This window comes from Talpa europaea (assembly GCF_964194135.1).
Source record: "Talpa europaea genome assembly, chromosome: 16".
NCBI lineage: Eukaryota > Metazoa > Chordata > Mammalia > Eulipotyphla > Talpidae > Talpa > Talpa europaea.
Window position 1 is genome coordinate 673011 of NC_140084.1, and position 21110 is coordinate 694120.

The 21110-nt window shown below is 64.5% G+C and overlaps 1 protein-coding gene across 10 annotated transcripts in view; it reads right to left on the reverse strand.

Moving 5' to 3' along the window:
- Nucleotides 1-21110, reverse strand: part of BANP (BTG3 associated nuclear protein) — a gene marked incomplete at both ends in the record, with an annotated part of 38469 nt that overhangs the window by 10895 nt on the left and 6464 nt on the right. For 3 of the 10 annotated variants that reach the window (XM_084257564.1, XM_084257563.1, XM_084257561.1), the window contains 10 exons: nt 1177-1215; nt 1575-1646; nt 2647-2777; nt 2893-3069; nt 5611-5850; nt 8597-8772; nt 9964-10080; nt 13917-14116; nt 15522-15613; nt 19012-19081. In XM_084257564.1, the coding sequence (XP_084113690.1) occupies nt 1177-1215; nt 1575-1646; nt 2647-2777; nt 2893-3069; nt 5611-5850; nt 8597-8772; nt 9964-10080; nt 13917-14116; nt 15522-15613; nt 19012-19081 (1314 nt within the window). Of the gene's footprint in view, nt 1-1176; nt 1216-1574; nt 1647-2646; nt 2778-2892; nt 3070-5610; nt 5851-8596; nt 8773-9963; nt 10081-13916; nt 14117-15521; nt 15614-19011; nt 19150-21110 lie in introns of those variants that run through there. The other 7 variants (XM_084257567.1, XM_084257565.1, XM_084257569.1 and 4 more) reach the window with 5 other exon arrangements.

Here is a 21110-nt window from a genome sequence, read left to right on the forward strand (position 1 = left end):
GTCAGGCTGCGGGCTGGACATCACGGGCTGTGTCCTGACACGTGTCCGCGAGTGAGGGAAAGAGAACGGGAGCGGACAACTGACTGGCGAGTGGCAGCCGGGCTGCTGTGCTGTGAGCCCGCTCCTGTGTGCACGGGGGTGCGCGTGCGTGTGCCTGTGTGGAGGATGGGGCTCTGGCGCCACCACTGTCATGGACACAAGTGTCCAGCTCCCCCCATTTCACAGGTTGCTCTCTGTTCTACGATGGGTAGGGCCCTCTCCACACCCCCAACCGGCCACTAAGGCCCTGTCACCGCAGGATGACGAGAAAACAGACGTGGATTTTTTCAATTTTGCACTTCCTTGGCCTTTGACGCATTTCCAGGGTGGTTATGTTGTTCGTACACACGTACTATTCCAAGACTCTGACTAAAATCCTGTTACGTTTAACATGAAACATCTGAAGGAAGACACATCCCTTTAAGAAATGCTCTAAGGTGTGCGACACCATCCCTGGAGCCGAGGACGCGAGAGAAAACCCGCAGTGTAACTGTCCTTCCACACACACTCTCCAGGTGTCGCCCGTGTCTGTCCTGGCAACAAGGGCTTCAAGCACTTGGTTCTGAGAACAGCGTCATTATGATAAATGAGCTCCGTGTTTACGCTTCATAAATGATCATTCATGTGTTATCGATGCCTCTTGGATAGAGACCCTTCAAAATGACATGCCAGCGTAAACCCTCAAATTCGCCAGGCATTTCCCTCCATCCTGAAGAGCACGCCAGCCCTGGAGCCCCCTTTTCTGCAGCGAGGACGTCACTCTGGGACCCACCAGCATGCTCAGGAGCGGGGCCGGTTACTTTCTGGGCCACAGATCGGAGGGCAATGGCTGGAGCTAAACAGTGATGCACACCCCTTAGCGCTGAGGCGGAAACCCCCTGGATCTATCGGCACCTACATGGGCACCAGCAACGCTAATGGGAACTTATGGAAAACTGGGAGATGGGGGGGACTGCATGTGTGAGCCAAGGAGCCACGTGAACCCTGCAATGATGCTACCCACACCTCCACCTCCCCCGGGGAGGCTGGTAACAACATGCCCCCCTCTCACTCCCCGCCTCCCCCCAGGGCAGCGGCAGGTCTGGCCAGCAGAAGGTCCCGGCAGGGCGCAGGGAGCGAGGGCAGGTGAGTGCTTACCTGCCCGTCCTGTCCAACATGGTGTATCTGTAGATTACCCTGCAAAATGGACGAAGAAAGGCGCGATCAAGGACCAAAACCACTTCAAGGCAGATTCAGACAGAGGCAGGAGCGTCCCTGAGCTGTTTCTTAATAGCCAGCCAGACCGGTCACACCAATTCTACGAAAATTCAACCCCTCGAGCAAGAAAACTCCTGAACAAAACCTTCAAGCAGAATTTACGCGACTTTTTTTTGTTAATGAAGATAAATCAAAGACCCACCATGACGGCCGCCACCTCCAACCCCAAGTGAGAATGCCCACGTCGTCTGGGGACCCCCAGCTGTGCACGACATTCACGGGAACCGGGTGAGGGAGCCCACCGCAGAGGGGCCCGGGTTGTGGTGGCCGCCACTCACCTCGCTGTCCTGCGTGATCTGCACCTGCTCCCCCTGCGGCACCTGGGCGATGTGGAGGTGGCCCTGTGGGATCCGCAGCGAGAGAAGACACCAAGAAGCATCAGAAGAAAATCAAAGCCAGGCAAAACAAGAAACACTTTGCAAAATATTCCTGACTGCCGACTCTGAGCTCAAGGAAAGACACCTGAACCCTGGCAAGTGCCCCGTAGCTGTGTAGGGCGTAGCCGCGTGAAATCGCCCTAATGTGAAGCGTCTAGTCTCTCACATGCAGAGGACATTTTGCAACATTCTCAAAGCCTCACTAATGCTGAGGGAAGGTGCGTGGAATTGATACACTACAGGGTAAATTTAGTGAAAGGCACACGGGGAGGGAGGGGGACAGACGTTTCCCACAAGTCTAGAATGACAGCTTGTTCAAAACCACACGGTCAAGTCAGAGGGTCCAGAAAACCCTTGGAAGCAGTAGGAAGAGTTTTGGGCAGGCCAGGAGGTCCGGAAGGGCAGTTACGTCTGTGTCTATGCTGAGAACAGATCGGGCAATTTTTTCTTTAAATCAAAGAAAACTTATGTGACTAAACAGCGAGAATAAACACTAACAAATGTGGTTCCAAAACAGAAAAAATATCAAAGAACCCAGCTTAAATAGATTACGCTGCAGATACAGGCCGCAAATGACTCCCATAAACCCCAGCTTGGCTCAGCCAGACGACCGCCCCCTCAGTCAACATTCTGGCAGTTAACAAGGGATCGTGAGAGAAACCGCGCAGCCGTCCCCGCTGCTGCATCTCTAGACCGTCTTTTTAAACTCCAAGCCGAAGCTGTCCGTCCTGGAATTCTTTCTAAGACCTTCCTTATGAACGAGATAAGCGCCGGCCTTTGTGCGGTGAACGCAGGCCTCGCTGTCCATCCGCCTCTCCCTCCGGCCGGCGGGAGCCAGGGGCCTGGGGTCCGGCGGCCCCCGCGAGCGCGAGGGGGGCCGGGTCTCCGCCCAGAGCCCGCCGCGCCCCCCCAGCACCCAGGCCCTCCTGCCCGCCCGCCCCGAGGACCCGCCGCCCGCCCGGAGGGCACATACTACTTGGACCTGGCCGTCCTCGCCGATCTGGTGGATCTGGACCTGCTGCGCGTTGGCCAGGGCGTAGTGCAGCGCCTGCGGCGGCGGCTGCGGCATCTCGCCGGCGGGGGACGGCGCGCTCAGCACGGCCTCTGCGGGGACAGCGGGCGTCGGCGCGGCCCGGCCTCCCCCGCGCCCCGCCCGCCCCCTCGTGCGCGCCCCGGAGCCCCGACGCCCCCCCCCCCCCGTTCCCGCCGGCGCCCCCACCTGAGGCGCCGTAGGCCGCGGAGGCGGACGAGGACGGCGTCCGCCGCGAGAAGCTCTTGACCGCCAGGCTCTGGCCGCGCTGCTTCCGCCGCCACGCGGTGCGGCACTTGGAGTCGATGCTCTGCTTGATGCGGTACCAGTCGGACTCGGTGATGCCGAACTTGTAGAAGAGGTGGCCTGCGGGGGCCGGGGCGGTGAGCGCCCCCCGCGGCCGCCCCCCCACGGCCGCGCCCCCCCCGCCCCCACTGCCCCCACCCACCAGGTCAAGGGCCGTAATTCAGGAGCAGCTGATCCCCGAATTGGCCCCGCTCTCCCTCCTGCTCCCACCTCTGCAGGCCGTCCCCCCACTTCCCATAGGGCCCCAGGATCACCCCACCACCCTGCCCTGAGGACCACCTCAGGCCTGCCGGCAGCTGGTGCCCACAGTGCGGGGAACTGACACACGCAGGTTCACTCTGGTTCTCTCCCCCAGTGGGGGTCTCGGTGCTGCCCGCCCGGGAGCCAGGAGCCGGGACACCCAGCCCGGCGCACACCAGGTGTCTCCAGAGACGGCGACCCCAGCATCTTGCACACCTTTCCACCGATGCTCAGCCCAAGGCTGGCCTCAGGGCCGCTCTGTGGTGCCCCGCCTACCTCCAGGGCTGGAAAAAGAGCCCCCCCAGCACAGCAGCCTTTTCACACTCCTGAATGGGCACCCCCTGAATGGGCACCCCCACTCAGCTGCTGCCACACAAGGCACCTGACCAGCACCCACATTCGTGAGCCACAGAGGTCCCAGGGACTCCCAGCCCTTGCCTGCACGGCACCCTTGGGAGCGTGTCCAGGACCCTCCCCGTGCTGACAACACAGGCTCGGGAATGTGGGGGCAGGAGACACCCTCCCGGAGGCAACCTTCTCTGGCCAGCTCATGAAACTTCGCTGATGAAGGGAAGATAAATGGAAGAAATTCAAAAATTCAGTAATAAAAAGATTAAGCTGAAAAATTTCCTGTTTTGATTACTCAGAGCATTGAAGTTGGACGTGAACTGAGAGATAAACTAATGCCCAATCCCTAAAATCTGCTCCTCTCAAGACAAAGACACTGGAGATAACCCCCCAGAGGAAGCCCCGGGTATGGTGGGGGCGAAGCAGAGCATCTGCTTCTGGAAGGCCGCGGCGTCCCTGGGCAGGTACGCTCAGACACCCCGCCCGAACAGTCACCGCACAGGGCCGCGACGTGAAGTGGGCTCGGGAGGGCAGGAGTCAGAGGCCATAAGGCACCGCCTGTGGTGCGGCCGCTGTGGGCCTCGGTGAAGGCTGGGGTCCGCGCCCTGTGCACGCCACCCCTCAGCGTTCTTGCTCGCCACCCACCACGCCTTCTCCCCGGCGTCCAGCCAGCCCGGTGTCCCCAGAGATGTGCAGCCTCAGCCTGGGAGGGAAGCCCTGCAGCCCTGGGTTTAGGGCTTGAGCCTCCAGACCGGGAGGGCAGAAAGCCTCAGCCCCGCAGCCCAGGACATGCACGCGGCCACGCTTGTGCCCCACAGAGATGGGAGAGCACCCCCACAGCCTGCGGAGCGTGCATGCAGGACTGGGAGTTGGTGCTGGGAAGCTGGGGCTCCTGCGTGGCTGGGCGGTCTCTGAGGTGTGGCGCAGTGGGAGCCAAGGGGCGTCTCCAGGTCGCCTCAGTCTCGCAGCCCAGCTGCTGCGTCTCAGCAGGCGTCCCAACCCACCGGCAGTGCGCAATCGCAGGGGCGAGAGCAGCCACCAGCACTTAGGGGCCACGTTCTTCATGAGAAGACCCCAGTTTCTCAAGTGCAGGGGGGTGCGCCTTCGCGTAGCATGCACAGCGCGTGAGTGGTGCCCCAAACCTGGGGAAGGCCCGACAGCCCTTGGGAGACTGGAGCTGCGACATCTTGGGGGTGGAGGCCGCTGTCCAGGGATGGTGCTATGGACTCCTCACCAGCACCCCTTCGCCCCCAGGCGCGCACGATGGGAGACTACCCAGGAGGGCTGGGCACCCACGGGACAGACCCTCCAGAGCTCCAGGCCCGGCCAGCACTGGTGGGCACGGCCAATACCCTCAACCGCCCTGGTGCTCGGCTCAAAATCCCCAGGCCCAGTGGCAGGGGTCGGCCCCGCCAAGGGGGCCCAGCTGGCTGCTAAGTTCAGCTTCTGGGGCCGCAGTAGGTGCATCAGCAGCACAGCCCTGCCCCACACCATGAGGAAGCTCTGGGCACAGGCACATCCACCCACCTGTGCTCCTGCTGGGTACCATTATATCTCTAGAACCTTCTCTGTTTCTGCCTAACCAGGTACCTCTCTGAATCAGAGGCATCCCCCACTAGCTTCATGCCTGCTGGCCCCGTCACCCCACCCAATGCCAGGGCCCCGCAGGCCTGAGGCCCAACTAGGCCACTCCCAGGGACCCAGCCCCCAAGCACGGCTCTTCGCCAAGGCTTCCTCCCCAACTGCTGCAGGTGGGGGGTTCCCCTGGCCCAGAGCGGGGTGGGAGTCACCTGCCCCCGTCCGTGCTGTGAGAGAGACCACACAGCCACGAGGAACAAGACGATAGGACGTGACACCCCAGGAACCCGCTAGAGAGGTCAGCACTGGCCGGAAGGAGGGAGGACCCCACTGCCTGGACCCCGGGAGGGCCAGCGAGCACAGCTGGCGCTTGCCCCTCAGCACACCAGGATGGCCCAGACTCGCCACCCAAACGCCGGGCCCCAGGGTACTCACAGCGGATCCCATAGATGGTGAGGGGGTCCAGCTGCTTCTTGCCGTGCTTGCCCTGGCCCGAAAGGTTGGACACGGCCTGCACCTCCCGGTGGAAGAGGTAGTCCAGCAGCGTCAGCGCCATCTTCTCGGCCGTGCGGCAGTTGGTGCTGATGTGCAGCATGTCGGAGGGGATGATGGCGCAGCGCACCCGCATCTCGGGGTTATTCTCGTCCCCCAGCCACGTGCCATTGGGGTAGTCCTCTGGAAAGAGGGAGGGGCTCCAGTCAGTGCTCCCACTCCAGCCCCCACACTCCAGAGGGACCTCCCGGGCCGGCTGTCCCTTGGGACCCCACTCCCAGGAGGCTGCAGCGCCCGCGGTCACCTGCGTGGAGTGGACAGGACCACTATGCAACCACAGCCGCCCGCAGGGTGCTCGGCGGCCTCCTCGGCAGCATCCAAGGGGCTGGCCCGGTGTCGGCGCAGGTGAGAACACAGGGAACGCCTGGCAGGAGCCTACTACCCGACAGGGCCCTGCCCGGGGCAGCTGGACCCACTCGCCGGCAACGTCCAGCCCGCCCCAGCCTCAGACTCAGTGGCAGCTCCAGCCGATCAGGCCGTGCTCGCGTCCTGCTCTGCCCTGTGGCGGGGGATCACGGCAGCCGGCCTGCCCCTCCACTGGCTGGACCACGCCACTCACAGAAGAGCTGCTGGGCAGCTCGGCACATGCTCAGCAGACCCACGACAGCATGACCGCCATGCACTCCAGCTGCTCAGTGCTGGCCCCACCAGCACCCAGCAGTCTCCTGTCCTGGCTGTGACACTTGGCCTCTGTGAGCCATCCCTCAGAGAACCCCTTCTCTGCCTGCCGCTCAGGCTTGGCTCCCCCTCTCGAGGGCCTCCCTTTACTCACCACAAGTCCTCTGAGTGCAGGAACTCAGAGAGAAAGCCAACACTGGCCCCCAGGGACTGCAGGATGCAGGAACAGCAGGCCTGGGGGGCTCTGGGCCTCCAGCCGTAGTGCCAGCTGTCCTGAAGCCCAGCGGGTGGCACCCTCAGGGCGGCCGAGCCTGGCTGCACACCTCCTGACCTTTCCCCACAAAGCAAGTGCCTGGGGCAAGGGTGCTGGGCAGTGGACACCCCATGGGATGGGGCTGAGGCAGAGCCCAGGGCAGAGCACTGGGCTTGGAGCTGGCCTTGGCACAAGCCACCATCCCCGCCTCTGGCTCTCTCCGGCAGTCAGAAGAGCCAATCCTAGAGACCCGGCGGGCACCGGAGCACGGGCGTCGGCAGTCTGTGGGAGGGAGGGGCACCTGCCACAGGGACGCACCTGCAGGTTCTGGAGACGTGGCCTCCACCCCCAGACACCCCTCACGCCCAAGCGTGGCAGGTGGCAGCTGTTTCTGCAAGTCCATGCCAGCGCTGGGCACCACCCAGCGGGCAGTACGCCAGCCCAGAGAAGGCTGCCCTCTGAGGCTCACTAGACTCCGGAGAGCCTGGGGTTGACCCCACCACTCCGGGAGCCCCGCGGCCAGCCGGCCCCCAGGGCCAGCCCCACCAGCTGAGTCTTCAAAGGACAACATCAAGGCCGCAGCCAGAGTCAGGCTGTATTTTCTATCCCCACCAAAAATAAATTATCTGGCTTTTATAAAGGCCTGACCAAATTATTTATGGATTTCTACAGCAAAACACCAGACAAAATGGGAGAAAGGGTTCCCAATACAGACGTGACACAGAATACACCTGCACGAACACCCCAGGGCGCCCGGGGCGCCCAGCCACAGCGCTGCCCACGTCACAGCACGAGGTGCGTCCGACAGGATGGGACCCAACAAGCACGCCTGCGCCCCAAGTGCCGTGCGTGACACAGAGTGTGAGTGTCCTGAAGACAGGCGGCGTGTCGCTCACGGTGAGGACAGCCAGAGCTCCCCGCAGGGGGCCCCCCCCCAGACCCGTTGCTCATGCGTGATTTTAGAAACCCACACACCGACAGCCCGCAAATTGCAGAGACCGGCCTCGCCCGGAGCGGTACAGCCCGCCCTACCCTGTGAAAGGCCTTTCTGGAGTGGCCAGTTTGGCTTTCTCCCCACTTGAGTGGGATATTTCAGGCCAGCGATTCTATTAGAAAGATGTTATCAGCAATCCTCAAGCGTCGCGGAAAGCGAGGCAGTGGCCCGGCCCCCCAGGAAGCCTCCAGGGCCGCGCTCCCACTGGCAGGCACCGCCACACCCGAGGCCACAGCCGTCACGGCCTCCGCGGGCCTCAGCGCCACCCACCCTGACCGCTGGCCTCCGCAGGGGCTACGGTTTCAGCTGCGCACACATCTCCCTTCTCGGAAGTACCCTGCAGAAGGACAGTGCGTGCCCAGACTCCTCCATGCCGCCAAGACTCCCCAGGATGCAGGGGAGCCCCGGCAGGGAGCAGACCCACTGCGGGTGCTGGGAGGAAAGCATCAGCGCGCCCCCTTCTCCAATTCTGGGGCTGGGTGAGAGGCGAGGGGCCGGCTCCAGGAAGGCCTCGCCCACACCGGAGGGGCAGGCGCGTGCAGGCTGTGCGGCAGGGGCTCTGCAGCCAGGCCCGCCGCCGTGACTCTGTCACCGGGCAACAGGCCCCCGGGTGACTACAGGGCCAGCCGGCGTGCCTCGCTGGGGGTGACGGGCGGCCTGCGCAGCCCAGGAGCCTGGAAAAGCAGATTTTTCCGCAAGGGCGTATGACACGAGAGGACGCAGCGACACGGCTTAGACCAGATACACGAGGCCTAGAGGGACGAGCCAGACCCCAGTATGGAGAGGCAGGCACAACTCTCCTCCTCCGCAGCTGTCACCAGCGTGACCCTGCTGGCCATGGGCTTCGATGAGGTCAGTAGCGTCCCTCTAGCCCTCGAATTCAAGGTGCAAAATAACCAGGCGTCCCGTCCCAGCATTCCAGTGCCAGGGCCTCCGCCAGGGAAAGGGAAGCACAACCCGCACCCCGCTCCCGGGAGTCCGACGCGTCGTGCCCCTCCACGCACCTTCCGAGTTGAGGGTAATGAGGGTGACGTTGTTCCCGATGCTCTGGCTGCCCGACTGCCCGCAGTTGGAGACAGAGTCGCTGGCCTCGGACCCGCTCTCGCCGTCCTCATTGTGGCTGTCCTCCTGGCCCGGCACCTTCACCACGATGGTGTTCTGCCGCCGCCCGGGAACCGCGCTGAGCGAGAAACAGAAACACCAGCCAGTGTCGTGAGGGCCCGAGGCAAAGCAGAGGCCAGGCGCGTGCCCCGCACCCCTCAGGCCTGCACCCACCCACTCGCACGGAGCCCGGCAGCTCGCTCTACTGAGACTAACGGCAACTCCACGAGAACAATCCAGGAAGAAAAAAACAACACAATTTTAATGCTTAAAATACATTTATCCAAGACAAGTGAAACCAAACCCACGGTGACTCGAGGCCAGGCGCTCCGTCCGACCCCGGGGCCGCCCTACAGAGTGTCGGTGTCTGAGAAACCCCGAGGCTGTGTCGGAGGAAGGACTGAGTGAGGAGACGTGTCTGGAGGCCGACACTGACCCCTGCCCACGCTGCAGATGCCCCCGAACCACTCAGCCTCTGGAAGGTGGTGGGCCCCCTGCCCCCGCTGACTGCCTGGGCCAGTCACCACACTGGGGACGTCCCCCCACCGCAGGCCGGGGGCAGAGGGTGTGGAGACGCGCACGGGCCTGCAGGGGGGCTGCAGACCCAAGGGGCCCTGCCTGCAGAGCCGGAACCACGCTTACAACCCCGGCCGACCGGACTCCAGAGACGCCGGCTGACCTGCCCCGAGCGTGCCGCCAGTGATGGTCTGGACAGAGCGCAGGCCTGCCCTGCCTGCTTCTCCCGTGGCCAGACCGCGCAGCCTCTGCACAGTGAGGTGCCCTCCCTGTACCCCAACAGGGCAGCTGAGCCTCAGCCGTGCCCCAGGCCCCAAGCCCCAACCAGCAGGACTGCTTGCCTCGGCTGGAGGGTGGGCCAGGGCCAAAAGCCCGGTGCACATGTGGGGGGGGCACGGGCCTCCCGGGGCAGCTGCTGGGTGGGCAGGGCCCCTGTGGAGCAGCACCGGCACCACCGATGTGCGAGGAAGTTGTCCCCTGAAAGGCCAGTGTCCCTGCGCAAACTTAAAAGAGAATGTGGTTGGCCCGCCACAGCCATGTAGACAGACAGACAGACAGATGTGAGGGAGCGGCTGTGGGTGAGTCAAGGAGACCCGGGGCACGCGAGGCCCCACAGCGCCATCCTCTGCGGCCTCACACGCTACCCCACGGGACGGGGCCGTGCTCAGAGCCGGGGCGGGCAGAGGCTGGCAGGGCGCTCTCCGGCATCGCGCGGCAGCGGAGCGCAGGTGGGGTTGGTAGGGAGGCTACTGACTTGCTAACGATATTTTCCAGGGGGTCCGGCGCCCTGCTGCACAGGGGGTCCTCCGTCTTGGCTACTATGGCGCTCTGCCGATCGCTGTTGAGTATTACTGTAGTCTGGGGGACGACGCTGGGAACAGAAGATCACAGAGAAAGAGAAGACCTTAAGCCACAGCGTTCACTGCAGGCGCGCGCGAGTCCTCCCCAGTCGGCCCGCACAGCCTGCGCAGCCGCCGCGGGCCCCTCGCTGTCAGAGGGCGGGTGCGGGCTGCTCACGGGCGCCGTCCTGGCAGCGCGTACTGCCCGGCTGGCGGACAGGTGCTGAGTTGGAGGCCTGCACCTCCCACAACGGAGCGGCGTGGCTGGCGGCGGCACGGGCAAGTCCAGGCTGCCAAGGAGCCATCCCCGCAGAGCAGCCGGAGTCCCGCGATCCTGCCGCCAGCTCATGGCCGCGCAGCAGGTGAGCACTCTGGAAAGGAGGGGGGAGTCCCGCCGTGGTCACCTGGGGCCCCAGTTAAATGTGTGCCCTGCAGCCTGCGGGCCTCGGGCTCGCTTGGAGGAGTGGGACGCCCTGCCGTGAGCAGGCATGGCCAACTGCCCGCCAAGGACAGACGCCAGACCCCACGTGACTCGCCCTGTTGTCAGCAGCAGCCTGGGGCGCTGGCCACGGAGGGCATGGGCTCTGGCGTGGGAGTGAGGGTGTGGCCAGAGACAGGACAGGCAGCCACCTGAGGAGCACACCTGGCTCTGGGGCTCCTGTCTCCAAAGCACACCTGTGGGAGGACGTGCTTCCCAGGAGGAGCCACGTGGCCACGCACAGAGACCCAGTCCCGGCCGCGGGGCTGCCCCCCATCCAGGGCGCACACCACCGCCTCATGCAGGCACCTCCCTGCACCTGCTCCGCCAGGCGCTGCTGCCGCTTCTCAGTCACTTGCTCTCTGTTACTTGCCCCATCCAGGGGCCCTCCCTGGCATCCCAAAGCACTGAGGTGACCCGTGCCAGGGTTGCCGCGGTCACCTACGGCTTCAGCGCCCTCAGGCCTAACACCTGTGAGGGCTGGGGCGGAGGAGCCGGTGTGCACGCTGCTTGCACTCTGAGGCCCCACCCATCGGGGGCCCCCCACTCATCCCCAAAATCCTCACCCACCAGCAGCTGAGTGCGGGTAACTGCTGAGCAGACAACAGGCCCCGAGGGCAACTCACAGGGGTCACTGGCTCACGACAGGCCTGAAAGGCCGGGGGTTGGGGGTGCGACAAGGAGCTCAAGTCTGCTCACGCCGTGACTGGTGACACGGTTTGGCCGAGGCGTCCTGTTCCCCTAAAGAGCCCAGAGCAAGGCCGCCTGAGGCAATGGCTGAGGCCGGCAGGGACGTGACCTGGTCCCAGAGCACCTGAGGCTTCAAGGGACCCCTGACTGCGGGCAGCAGGCGGCAGCTCCATTTCCAGACCCTCACCCTCCACTGCGCTTCCCGAAACGGCGCTCGTGAGGGCCCCACGGCGAAGCCTCTTCCTCACTCTGCGCGTGCGGGTCAGGGAGCCGGGGCAGCTCCCCTCGCTGAAGTGCTGACCAGCTGACGGCGGCCCTGGCCAGTGTTCAGCTCAGAGAGCCTCAGAACAACCGCTGTGCCTGCCGCCCCGGCCCGCAGAGCCCAGCGCCGCGCCCTGCCACCCACGCAGACCAGATGTCGGACAGGGTGACGCTGGCTCGGTGCCACCAGGCCCTGCCACACTCGGCCCCGCACTCGCAAGACCGTTCCTGCACGTGGCTTTAGTGCTCACTGCTGTTGCCCGCGGGATAACGACCAAAAAGACAAACACCAAGACCCCTTCCCGCCCCTGCCCTGCGCTTAGGGAAGAACGAACCAGCACTGCAGACGCCGTTCCGGCACTGAGAGATGAACACGAGAAAGCATGGGACCACCCCCGCCCCTGCCCCCCCGCCCCCGACCGCGGCCCAGGACACGGACGCCTCCTGCGTAAACCTGGAGGACGAGCCCTGGGGCGCTCTGGCCCACCACAGTCGCACCCCCCACGGGAGCAGCCGGAGGCGTGCCTGTCAGGACGCACCGCACTCCCTCGTCCTCCCCACAGCCGCAGAGATGACCACCGATGAGGGCACGGCGCCCGCGCGGGGCTCCAAGGGAGAGGAAGGAGCCCACATGGGGCAGGGACCCCGCAGAAGACGCCCAGCGCTGGGTCTTGGGCACGATGCCAACGGACAAGGACAGAGGACGGCCAAGCGGAGGCAAAGCGCAGAGGCCGGGGCGCTCAGGGGAAGACCCAGAAGACACAGCCAGCTTCATGGGGTGGTCGGGGCACGGAGCACCTGAGAGCTCCCCGGGCCGAAGCTGGAGCCGTTAGGGCAGCAACACCGAGTGGCCCTGGATTCCGACCCAGAGTGTCCAACAGTCTGTCCTGACGTGGATCACGGCTGGGCCGGGAGGTGGGGAGCCCCGCGGGAGCCTTCGCCACTTGGCAATGGCAACTGACCGCACACCAGTGTCCTACGAGGGCATGGATTTACCTCACGACACGATCCCTTAGAAGCCCTGGCCAGTCCGGGTCACAGAAAGGGATTAGAGAGCTGACTTTCCTGGGACCATGTGTCGATACTGAGAAACACGGGTGGGGCTCTACGGGCGGGGAGACAGCACAGCGCCTCACTCCCGGCCATCACTCGGGCAGACCCTCAAGAAAGCAGGAAGGGGTGGCTCCCTGCAGCCCCAATGCCTTGACTGGGGGGCTCTGTAGGCACCCCCCAACAGGGTGAGCCCAAAGCTAAGGGAGCCTGAGCCCAGGGCCCTGCTTCTGTCTTCTCTCCACAGCTGGAGAAAGCAGCTGCAGCTGCTACAGCGCCACAGGCCGAGCAGCCTGGGACAGACACGCTCACTGGCCCTGACCAGCACGCAAGTCGCCGCGGGGCATGGGAGACTGCGGTCCCCGGTTCTGAGACCTCGCGTGGCACAGTGCCCACGCAGGGGCCCGGGCCCTCTGAAGCCGGAGGGCAATGTGGCGGCCGTAACACCGACGAGCCACTGGGGCAGGGGTGCTGTCCTCCACGTGGTCTCGTGTGATGCAAACTGTCCGCTCTGATTCCCAAAGTCCCCGACGGTTGTGGGCGCGAAGCCCTGGCCTCGTGTCCCCGCTGGCCCTGAACCTCGCTTGCCCCAGGCAACGCAGGTGAGCGGCCCCAACGTGACCCAGCGTCCCAGGATGTCACAGGCCTGGCCAGCCAAATGGGGCTCCTTTGCCCCCCAACCCCGGTCCCAGGCGCCTCCTCCAGGCCCCAGCAGACAATGTGTGAACACCCCTCGTCTCTCTGCACTGCACCCCCTTGTTTCTGGGAGAGTCAGCATAGCCGAGATGGCCACGCACAGGGTCACACACACGGCCCCACACCAGGACAGGGGCCGCCCCAAGAGTGGGGCCTCTTCATGGGGACCCTAAGGCAACAGGAGCCCCCTGGGTTCCGCATTCTTGTCATGCCCAGAGTCCTCCACCACCCCTGCCCCTCCCTGGCGAGCACAGGGCCCCCTCGGCCACCACTCGTGCGCGGGGCGGGAAGCACAGTGGCCAGAGACCTGCGGCACCAAGACACACTCTGTCAGGCACAGGCCAGCCCGAGTCCCCACGTGTGGGGCTCCCGGAAGCCGGTGCTGCGGACACGCCTCTGGGCACCCTGGGCCATGGACAGGCGAGACGGGAAGAGACACTGCCACCCAACCTTGCCATGCTCCCCGTTTCCATTCCGGCAGCACAGCGAGCCCCAAGCACCCACTGAGGCGCCTCTGAGCACCCCCAGACAGCAGGCACTGTGAAAACCGGCAGTGCCGGAAAGTGTGACACACACGCACGGAGAACACCGGGCCAGGCGCTGGGCTCTGCCCCCAAGCTCCTTCCAGGGAAGGACATGAAGGCCCCACAACTGCGGTGGCGGGCAGGGCGTGCGGAGTGGCGGGCATCTTACCATCGTACTTTGTTGCAGGTCTGTGTGGCGCCCAGGGGGGAGCCGGCCACCATGGGCACCTGGATGGGGCTGTGCTGCTTGTTGGTGACCAGGTCCAGCTTCTCCTCCAGCGACTTGCACGTGGCCTCAAGCGCTTGCAGCTTGGCCTCGATGCTGTCCAGGCGCAAGCATATGGTCTGGTTGATTGAGTACAGGAACGACTGTGGCGGGAGAATGGTGCTCAGGCGGGCCGCAGGGCTGGGCTGGCTGAGCCAGTGGAGGCAGCAGGAGCCCCGTGAGTGCCCAGGCCCACATGTGATGCCAGGCACGCCCCACGCCCAGAACAGACATTTAGGTACTTGAAGACACCACTGGACTGGTCAGCAGATTTATACATAAGGCCAGTCAAACTTTTCTCGCTAGAAGAACGGGCCTCGCCTGACACCAATCAGCCCGAGGGGCACCTGCTGCACTCCCCTGCGCCCACCTGCGCAGAGCAGCCGCCAGAGCAGCCGCTGCCCGTGCATTCTGGGCAGGTCAGCGCAGCAAGCCTGCCACCTGGTGGCCACAGCCCAGCATGCATGGCCCAGTTGCCCATCCTGCAAGCAGGGTGCCAGGGCTCCACACCCCAGAACTGACCCGATACACACACTCCTGTAGCCGCCGTGCAGTCCCGCCCCACGGAGGGCGCCCGCGTCCCCCATGGCTGTGCTCCAGGGTGACAGAACCCAGTACGTGAGGGCAGGGGCCAGAGGACCCGCATCAGGGCTAATGTCGCCCACCCACCCACAAATGCAGCTCCAGGGCGTCGTGAAGCCGTCCCAGAACCGCCAGCTGTGGCTGCCTTCTCCAGAGAAAAATGACTATGATTTTTTCTGAATGAGAAGCAATTCTGCCTGAAATTTGGGTGAAAATTGTAGCTCTATAGGAACAAAGCAATTTATCAAGTAAATAACACACAAACTAACAAGGGAAAGAAGATTATAGACTAAGTCTTGCTTTTCACACGCAATGCTGAACAATGCCCGTTGTAAAGCGCTGCTGGCAGCCACTAAGCCAGCTTCTTCACGCGGGCCCAGCAAGCCGGGCCCGCAGCCAGAGGCCGCAGGACAGCATGAGCGTGGAAGCCGGCCTTTCTCCAGCCTCCTGTGCTTCTGTAACGTTTCTGTGTCGTCCCGGATGTGTGCAAGTGTCTCCCTGCGGGACTGTGACTCAGAGGTGCACCAGGAGCGACAGTCCGGCCCTGTCTAGCAGCATGCCCAGCACCTCCGGACAGAGGAACCGATATTCCTGCACAGGTGCCATAGAGGCCCGGCCACGTTACGCTGGCTCGGAAGCTCCCCAGGGGTGGCCGCTCAGTCAATGCCCAACAGGTGGACACGGAGACCAGCAGGGCCACCTGGCTCACTGGCTGCAGCCTCTGGGACAGCATCTGAGGGCCACTGGCAGGCAGGTGATGTAACTGACAGGGCCCAAAGTCCTTCCCCTCGTGGCAAGCACAGCCAAGAGCCGCGCGCCCTGCCCCAGGTGGTCTGTGGGGCTGGGGAAGACCTCCCCGGCCGTCCCGACCCACCCTGGTGCCCTGGGCCGAGACCTGGGGCGAGACAGACGCCTGTGTCGCCCTACCTTTATGGAGGGGTCCTGGCAGTTGATCTCCAGGCGCTGGCGTTTCAGAGCCGGTTCGTCATCATCTGTCACCACGTGGTTCTCCAGGACAACTGAAACCAAGGGCGGAGCAGAGGGGACACTTCAGCGGGTGGTTCCCAGAACACCGCGGATGCGGAGAGGGACGGTTCTCAGCCCTGAGGGCGCGTGGGGAGGCTGCCACCATGTCTGGCCTCCCACAGTTTAACCGCATCCTCAGGCAGGCAGGAATGCGGCGCCCTCATCTCAGAGCGCTGAGGGGACCTGACCGACTGAGGTGCCGGCCAGCGCGTTGCTGACACACACAGCCTCTTCGAGGAAGTGCTGAGCACCCGCCTGGCCGTGGCCTGGTGTCCCCCATATGCGATAACAGCACCTTCCAGCATCAGGGCTTGGGGCTGTCTGGGCCCTGCGTCCACACCCTCTGTTGCCCCCTTTTCTTTTTTTTTTCCTTTTACAAACATTTATTTATTTATGCATACAAGAGCTGGGGCACAGGCCACAGATGTGGGGGTGAGAGGATTCACCAGAGACAGAGTGGGGAGCAGAACAGGCAGACTGACTGAAATCCACAGCTGAGGGGAGCAGCGGGCGAGACAGGAGAGGTCTGCTGCGCCATGTGGGTTGCTCCCTGGCGGGCCAGGGATCTAATTCGTGCTACAGAGGCTTCGGATTGCTTCATAGTGCGGTGCTTAACCCCTTGCGCCACCAGGGAGGCCCCAAGCTTCCCCTTTTCTTAGGTGCCGGTCCACACACCGCCCTCACTGCACCTGCTGGCTCCCCAAGAAGCACCTGAGCTCCCATACGAACACCCGAGAAGCAGCTGAGCCCACGGATGAGGTCGCCACGTGCTGTCCTCGGGTCTCAGATCAACCACAAAATGAAGACCCGCGGCAAAGAGCAGAGAGCTCCCCTTCACTCCCACGCTCGCCCCTCGCCACAACCGAGGGCCAGGCCTGGGGTGTTTCTCTTCATCCTCTGCCTGCATGTACACAAGTGAGTGTGCAAACACACACACACACCAGGTCCACATGGGGCCAAGAGCTTAGGTCCCACCGCAGCCCCGTCCGCACGTCCAGAGACCTGGGCCAGACAGCAGCCGCGCGAGCCTGTGGCATGTGTGTGCACGGCGGCTCGTGGGAGCCGTGTGCCATGAGCCCCAGCGTGTGCTCGCTTTAGCACATCATCAGGGCACCTTTCCAGGGCCCCCAAGCCCACCAGAGGAGGAGGAACGTGCCGGCCTGCCGCAGTGTCACCTCCACCCCAATCTTCCAAGCCCTCCACTCGGCAGCCCGTCCCCTACCTCCTAGCCCCGAGTAGAGGCCAGAACACAGGCCCCACACACTGAGGCCCAGCCCTCGCCCCCCCACCCCACCCCGGCTCAGGCGAGCCCATCCTGCAGGCGTCCATCCCTCTCTGCAGGGGTGGTCAGCACTGAGGATCTTGGCACACACACCCCCTGCCCCCTCACGGACCAAGCACCTCCGGGCACAGCTGCACAGAGATCAGTGTGCGTGCAGAGGGTGCACCGAGGAGCCCTGGGTGCACCTCCCACGGCACTGGGGGAGCAGTGGGCTCGGCCTTGCCGAAGCCCCCCACAGCAAACCCCAAGCAGGAGCATGGAGGGGCCCCGAGGCTCTGCCACCCGGCTCCACGGACGCACATATAGAGAATGGTCCCCTGTTCCGGAGAAAAGATGCACCCGGGCCTGGGAATGCACAGGGCTGAGCAAGCCACAACCACTCAGCCCCACGGCAGCCCTGGCCCCACTGGAGCGACGCAGCTGGTCCTCGAGGACAGCAAAGGAGAACTCATGCCCTCGGCGGACGAGGGGCTCAATTGAGCACCAGGCAGTTGGACGGGGGCAGGAGCCGCCGACCGGGGTAGTCCCGCAGAGCCTCCAAGGCCAGGGCTTGCAAGCTCATCTCCTCCTCTGTGCTCTGCGCATTCTGCACACGCTGCTGGCACTGCTCTTTACAGCTCCGCACGCACAGCTTTCGGAATTACACATTTCGCGTGTGCACTGAGAGCCGCCCCACCGGGCCGGCAGGCCTGACGCAGGCACACTGCGACGCCATCGCAGCCTGTGGCGAGGTCACTGCTCAGAAGGACCCAGACCGCGGGCTGTAATCAGAGACCAGGGGGCCAAGCAGCCGTGTTTGCCAGGGTGCAGGAAGTGCTTATTTATTCTACTCGCTTATTTCTTAATTTTACAAGATCGCACACCAGAAACGCAGACGGCTCGGCATCAGTGAGCCAGCTCCACACCCCTCTCCCGGCGCACCCGCTGTGACAAATACCGAGCTGAACAAAAGCACAGGGAGAGCCTCCCAGGTGGCACAAGAGGTTAAGCACTACTCTATGAAGCTGTCCGCAGCCTCTGCAGCACGAGTTCGATCCCCAGCTGGCCTGGGAGCAACCCACAAGGCGCAGCAAACCTCTCCTATCGCACGCGCTGCTCCCCTCAGCAGCGTACTTTGGTCAACCTGCCTGTTCTGCTCCCCACTCTGTCTCAGGTGAATCCTCTCAGCCCCCGCATCTCTGGCCTGTACCCCAGCTCTTGTATGCATAAATAAATCAATCTTTAAAAAAAAAAAAAACACAGGGAAAGGGGCCTGCAGCCTGCAGGGGGTGAGCCGCGTTTCTGGGACACCATGGGCATCTCATACGGCCACTGTACTTCCGGGACCTGCCCCCACAAAGTGCTTGCAGTATGTGGGAACACGGGCTGGGCAGGAGCTGCAACTCGATGGGGCACCTGGAAAGGAGCCGCAAGTCGCTTCCGGCAAGTCGCTTCCGGCTGAGGCCCACGGAGGCCCTGCAGGCACATGGGAAGCCTCCGCCACGCCCTCGCCTGCCCAGAAGAAGGAAAACTGGGGGTCTCGCCTGGACTTTGGGTTTTTACCAGAAGTAACCTTCCCGGCAGAAGCCGTTTCTGTGGCAGGAACAACTTCTGAGCAGAGCACAGGATCCTTGACACGGGCGCCCCCCCACGCCCCATGACGCAGACCCCGTCCCCAGCTCAGACACACCCTGTCTGGCCTCCCGGCTTTGGAATCTTGATGTCTACGTAGAGTCCCTGCACACGCGTGATTAAATGTGGTTTTCTCCTACTAACGTGTCTGACGTTAATCTGCAGGCTCTGGGCCAGCCTGAGAAGGGCCCGGAGGGTGGGGGCGCCCCTCCCCTACGACGGGGCGCTGCCAGGCCAGCGGCACGTGTGCCATTATGGTGCCATTACGAGATCACTTCACAACGGAGGCCGCGTCTGCAGACCAGCACGGCGCGCTCCCGTGGCAAGGAGAACAGTGAGCTCACGGGGTCCTGCGAGAAGTCTGTGGCGCGCCAGCCCGCAGCCCCCGGGGGAGAGGGAACAGGCCTCGCTTTTCCTCCTGCTTGATTAATAGAAAGAAAATGCCAGAAGCGCCTCCATTCCGCCGAGACGCGCGCGGCCCGCCGCCCACAGCCCTACCTGGGTGGTCGGGGCTCAGGTCCTCCACGGCGATCTGCACCACGTCCGCCAGGTCCTGCTCTGACATCATCCAGAACCCGGGGGAGCGGCCGGCCGCCGAGCAGGAGTCAGACTCAGGGAGGACCAGGGTTCCGTCACCTACGACACGAAACCGGACAGGGCAAGGGCCACCGTCAGGACAGGGGTGGCTCGGCCCCTGGCGCTCCCCCCAGGCGCTCTCCCAGCCACAGGAGGGCGGGGGCTCAGCCTCTCAGAGCGCAGCCCCTCACGCAGCCTCCCGGGACCACCAGAACGTGACGCCCCCACGCTAGTCTCTGGGGATCCCCCACTCTGCTCCGGCCACCCCCACAGCGTTCACGCTGATGCTCCCCAACAGTGACACACCTCCCACTCCCAAATTCCGCCAAGGGCCCTTCCAGAGCTCCCCCCATCTGCCCCCCCTGCCCCGCTGCGCAAACCAGCCTCCCCGGGAGCAGGTTCTCGAGACCCGGAGGGAGGACAGCACCCCCGGGCCCAGGCCTGCACCTACCCCGGCCCCATGTCTGCGGCAGTCACTGTCTCCTGTTCCTGGGGTGCCCTGTTAGGCCTGCGAGACCTCGCGCCCCCGACAGAAAGGCCCCAGCGCGGGTCGGCCCTTCCGGGCCCGGGGGCGCACAGACGCGCTCTGGGCGGAAACGGCCTTTTTCACTTTTTCAGACCGGGGTGGGCGCTGGCGAGCCCGCCAGTCCTCCCGCCGCTGGCCCGGGACTAGACCGAGCGCAGAGGAGGAAGGAGCCGCCGCGGGGCCCGCCGGCTTCCCCGGCCTCCCCACGAGAATGGACTCGCCGCCGCCACCTGCTCCCAGGGCTCTGCCCGGCCGGCTCACCAGGTCGGCGGCCGCCTCCTCCCGCCAAGGCCGCGCGAAGTCTGCAAGCCCCCAGCTCAGCTCCCTCCTGCCGCGGGCCTCTCCCAGGCCTGGGCCTGTCCGGGGGAGCGCCCCAGGGGAGAGCCCCGGAGACTCTGCTGCCGGCGGAGGTCTGAGGAGAAAGTCCAGGGCGAGCAGGCCGGGAGCGCTGGGGCGGGGCAGTGCCCACGGCTGCGGCTGCGGCGCTGGCACGAGACTCCCCGTCCCCGGCGGGCCCGCTGGGCCCGAGGCGAGCGCGCGAGGCTCCCACCGCAACGTCTCGCTGGGCCCGGGCGGCCGGCGCACCAGTGTCTTCCTGGGCGCCGCGCGGTGGACACTGCGGGCGTCACGCCGGCCGCTTCCCAACGTCACAGAGCATCGCTTCAGCGCCGGAGAGCTCCCGGGAGCACCGCCGACAGCCAGGAGCCTGCCGCCCGAGAAACACAACGCCACGGATCCGAAGAGCCGACGCGCCCGCGGCGCTACTCATGACAAGAGCCGGAAATGACCGAAGGCCTGAGGGGCGGACGGAGGGACGCGGCCCGTCCACGCCGTGGAATACCACGCGGCCACACAAAGGGAAGCCCTGCCGCCTGCAGCCCCGGGCGCGGACCCGGAGGGGAACACGCTGAGTGACGTCAGCCAGAAGGAGGCCCCACGCCGTGTGACTTCACGCACGCACATGTGTGCAGAGAACGCCGAGTGAGTGAAACAAAAACCCCCTCTTGGACGATAACACCCTCACGCCGCCATGTCACCACACGTGTCGCTGTCACGGCGTGAGGGAAACGCACGGCAAAGCCCAGCCAAGCTGAGGGTGACCCCCACGTCTGTGTGTCCAGATGACAGGCCTGAAGCGCGGGTGACTCAGGAGGGAAGGGCTGGCCTTCACGCACCCGAGTCCTTCTGGAGCTGGGCCTGCCCAGCCTGCGAGTGCCCGCCACCCTGCTGGGGCACTGCAGAGACCCTGCTTCAAACCCACAACCACCACGAGGGCGCGCCCCGGAGGCAGCCCTGCCCTGCTCCAAAGGCCTGCTGCCCCGCATCCTCCCCTCCTCCCTCGGGCTCAGCTCTCTCTGGCTCGCCCCCCACCCCGCCCCTGCCTCTGCTCCAGCGTGTCCCTTCAAAGGCACCCTGCACGCACCCCGAGCGGCACCGTGGCCGAGTGACTGCAGAGAGGGCTGTGGGCCTCACCCACATGCGCCCCCTCCTGCGG